At 40.8% G+C, this 2500-nt stretch overlaps 1 protein-coding gene across 1 annotated transcript in view; it reads right to left on the bottom strand.

Annotated features, from left to right (window-relative positions):
* The window catches only part of LOC138041965 (glutamyl aminopeptidase-like), a 25661-nt gene that overhangs the window by 9989 nt on the left and 13172 nt on the right, over window positions 1-2500 (bottom strand). Inside the window, exons 16-17 of the mRNA XM_068887671.1 lie at window positions 2195-2250; window positions 168-318 (exon numbers count right to left, since the gene is read on the bottom strand). Of these exons, the coding sequence (XP_068743772.1) occupies window positions 168-318; window positions 2195-2250 (207 nt within the window). The remainder of the gene's footprint in view (window positions 1-167; window positions 319-2194; window positions 2251-2500) is intronic.

Here is a 2500-nt window from a genome sequence, read left to right as displayed (position 1 = left end):
AAGTCATTTATATTACCCACTCCAGCAAAACACAGCTCAGCAACACCACTTATCAACAGAAGAGAATTACAAAAAGATGCAATTGTAATAACGAGAGATGTTAGTATAGAAAACAAAGTTTTGCTCTCGCCTATAATCTTATAAAGCACTCAAGTTTGTATGTTAACCTGCAAATGTTTGAAAGCTGGCCTTTCTGGAGTAAGAAGACTCTTGATAAATTTAAAGTTCTTTACGGCTGCCACCCATGGAACATATTCTGTTTCACGTTGCAGGTATGAGGTCAGCTCTAAGGCTTTGGTATAGTTTAGTCTACCACTCCTTTGAAAAGAAAAATTATTGGTACGTTAGAGTGGAATAAAAAGTCCATTAACATTTCACGTATAAGGGCGCACTTTTGAAGAGTAAAATTGACTACTGGAGTACTATCTATAAAAGGGCAATTTAACAGAGAAAGGGTCAAAGCCTGCTCTCACCCGCTACAGCATGGAACTAACGAAAAAATGCACAGTTCATTACAGTTGAATTAACCGTTTACAAAGCAGCCAGGTGGACAATCAAACATAGTTTCACGCTATTCCGGCTTAAAATGAATGGAGCTTAAAAAGTTACAATTCAAGACCTGACGTTTCGACACTCCGACCTACTTTATTCTTTAAGGGTGATTTAACGCTTTCTTAAATTGTAAACGAGGAGGAAGGAGTGGCACAGTCGGTTAGTGCGCAACATAGGTTCAAGAGGTCCCGGGTTCGATCCCCGGATCTCATATCCTTGTTTCCGCTTCTTTCCTTTCCGTGTAGCTTAAGTAGCTTTAAATACCCTTAAAACGTTGCACTGGTGGAAAGAGGGGGGAGGGGAGGGGGGAGTAAAATGAGTGTACCTTTACCTTTACCTAAATAGGTGTCAGGTAAAAGACTGCCATCATCACGGTTTAAAGGAGAGTGGGCGGAGACAATGGTGCCGCCCGTTGGTGGATTCCGATACCACTCTTACAACCTGATGCAACGTTCTCTGTAGTGATTCCATCAGAAAGTCAAGGCCAAAGTGAAGGATTATATCGAGTAAGTTTCTAGGTTTCAAGCTTGATAAACGGATACAATGATCAATATTAGTGTCATAAAACGGGAATACTTGTCGAAATTATGAGTGCTCCGAATAGCCGGAACAGGAACTTTTTAGGCATAGATAGATTCATGTGACAAACGTCTCGCATAATGTTACGAATAGTATATTCGCAATGATATTAAAAGAGATGGTTAGTTCAAATCAACAAAAAATCATTCATTTGAAGTTTTATTCGTTGAATACCAAAGACAAAAAAGAGTTATCGTTAAAGTAGAAAAATTGCCTATGAAATGCTGTTTACAGAAAAACGACTCACTCTTACAGACTACTTGACAGAAGTGGAGCTGAATGTTGGTGATGTCAGTCTTCTTTAGTTGATGTAGTTTGTCCGTACTCCTGTTCGTGAACCCTAACCCTAAGAACATTCTTTCCTGTCACTAGCACCAGTAACTCGTCCTTTAGGGCTAGGGTCTGCAGAAAGTAAACGACTGTGAGTTTATTAGCATCCTTTGGGTCGTTTCATGCTTGCCTTGCGTCTTTAGTCGGGTTGCGGCGAGTCAGTGAAGGAGGCTAATTGAGGAGTAAAATTATTCTACTCCTGATGTTATACTTGGTCGGGTTGACGAGACAGAACCGCCTAAACGCTGGATGCAATAGCATCTGTCGAGATACGTTTGGGCCTAACTGATTGTTTGTGTCCTTGCATTTCAGTTTGGCCTAAAGAACGGAAGAGATATTCCTGACCCAGTAGGAGCCAACAGCGAAGACTGGCCAAATGCAGCAATTACAGCAGCTTTAATTAAGTCAATCAAGGCTGAGCATCCTGTTTTACAGGTGACCCGACGATCTGCATCATAACCGGACCACCGTCAATATCAAAGATCGCTCCGATGAGAGTAGTCCTGAGACGGAGTGTTGTTGTGGGCATTGAGTGATGTTTCCACAACCTGAGCGAACTATCCTCAGAGTCGAGTAATTTGTGTTGTGTCAGTTAATTGTGAAAGTACTCTGGTCTTTAGTTGAATGAAAAACGTTCATTAATTCCACAGGGATTGAGAGTACCGAGTTGAAAAGCTTTGTATTGATTACAAAACGGAATCGAAAAAACCGAGCTTTTTTAATCGGTCATTACCTCGCAAGTTCAAATGCGTCATCAATAACACCAGCACGATCTGAAACATTCATCACCTGTAAACAACAAGCAAAGTTGCCTGGAAACTGAAGAAAACCTCCACAGGTTACGACATTTGGTATTTTAGACGAAGCGTTGAGTGATCTGATTAACGTAATTTATGTTATATTAATATTCAAACTCAGTTTAAGTGCAGAAGGGGAGAACAATTCCATTCAGATGTCGTTACTGGGGGCAACAAAGTTGCTGTCAAATGGAATAGATAAAACTGCTACTTTCTTTCTGCTGATTCTCCCCCGACAGAGG

The sequence above is a fragment of the Montipora capricornis genome, chromosome 3 (genome assembly GCF_036669925.1).
Source record: "Montipora capricornis isolate CH-2021 chromosome 3, ASM3666992v2, whole genome shotgun sequence".
NCBI lineage: Eukaryota > Metazoa > Cnidaria > Anthozoa > Scleractinia > Acroporidae > Montipora > Montipora capricornis.
The sequence above is the reverse complement of the archived record's forward strand: the minus strand, read 5'-3'. Positions and strand labels throughout refer to the sequence as shown.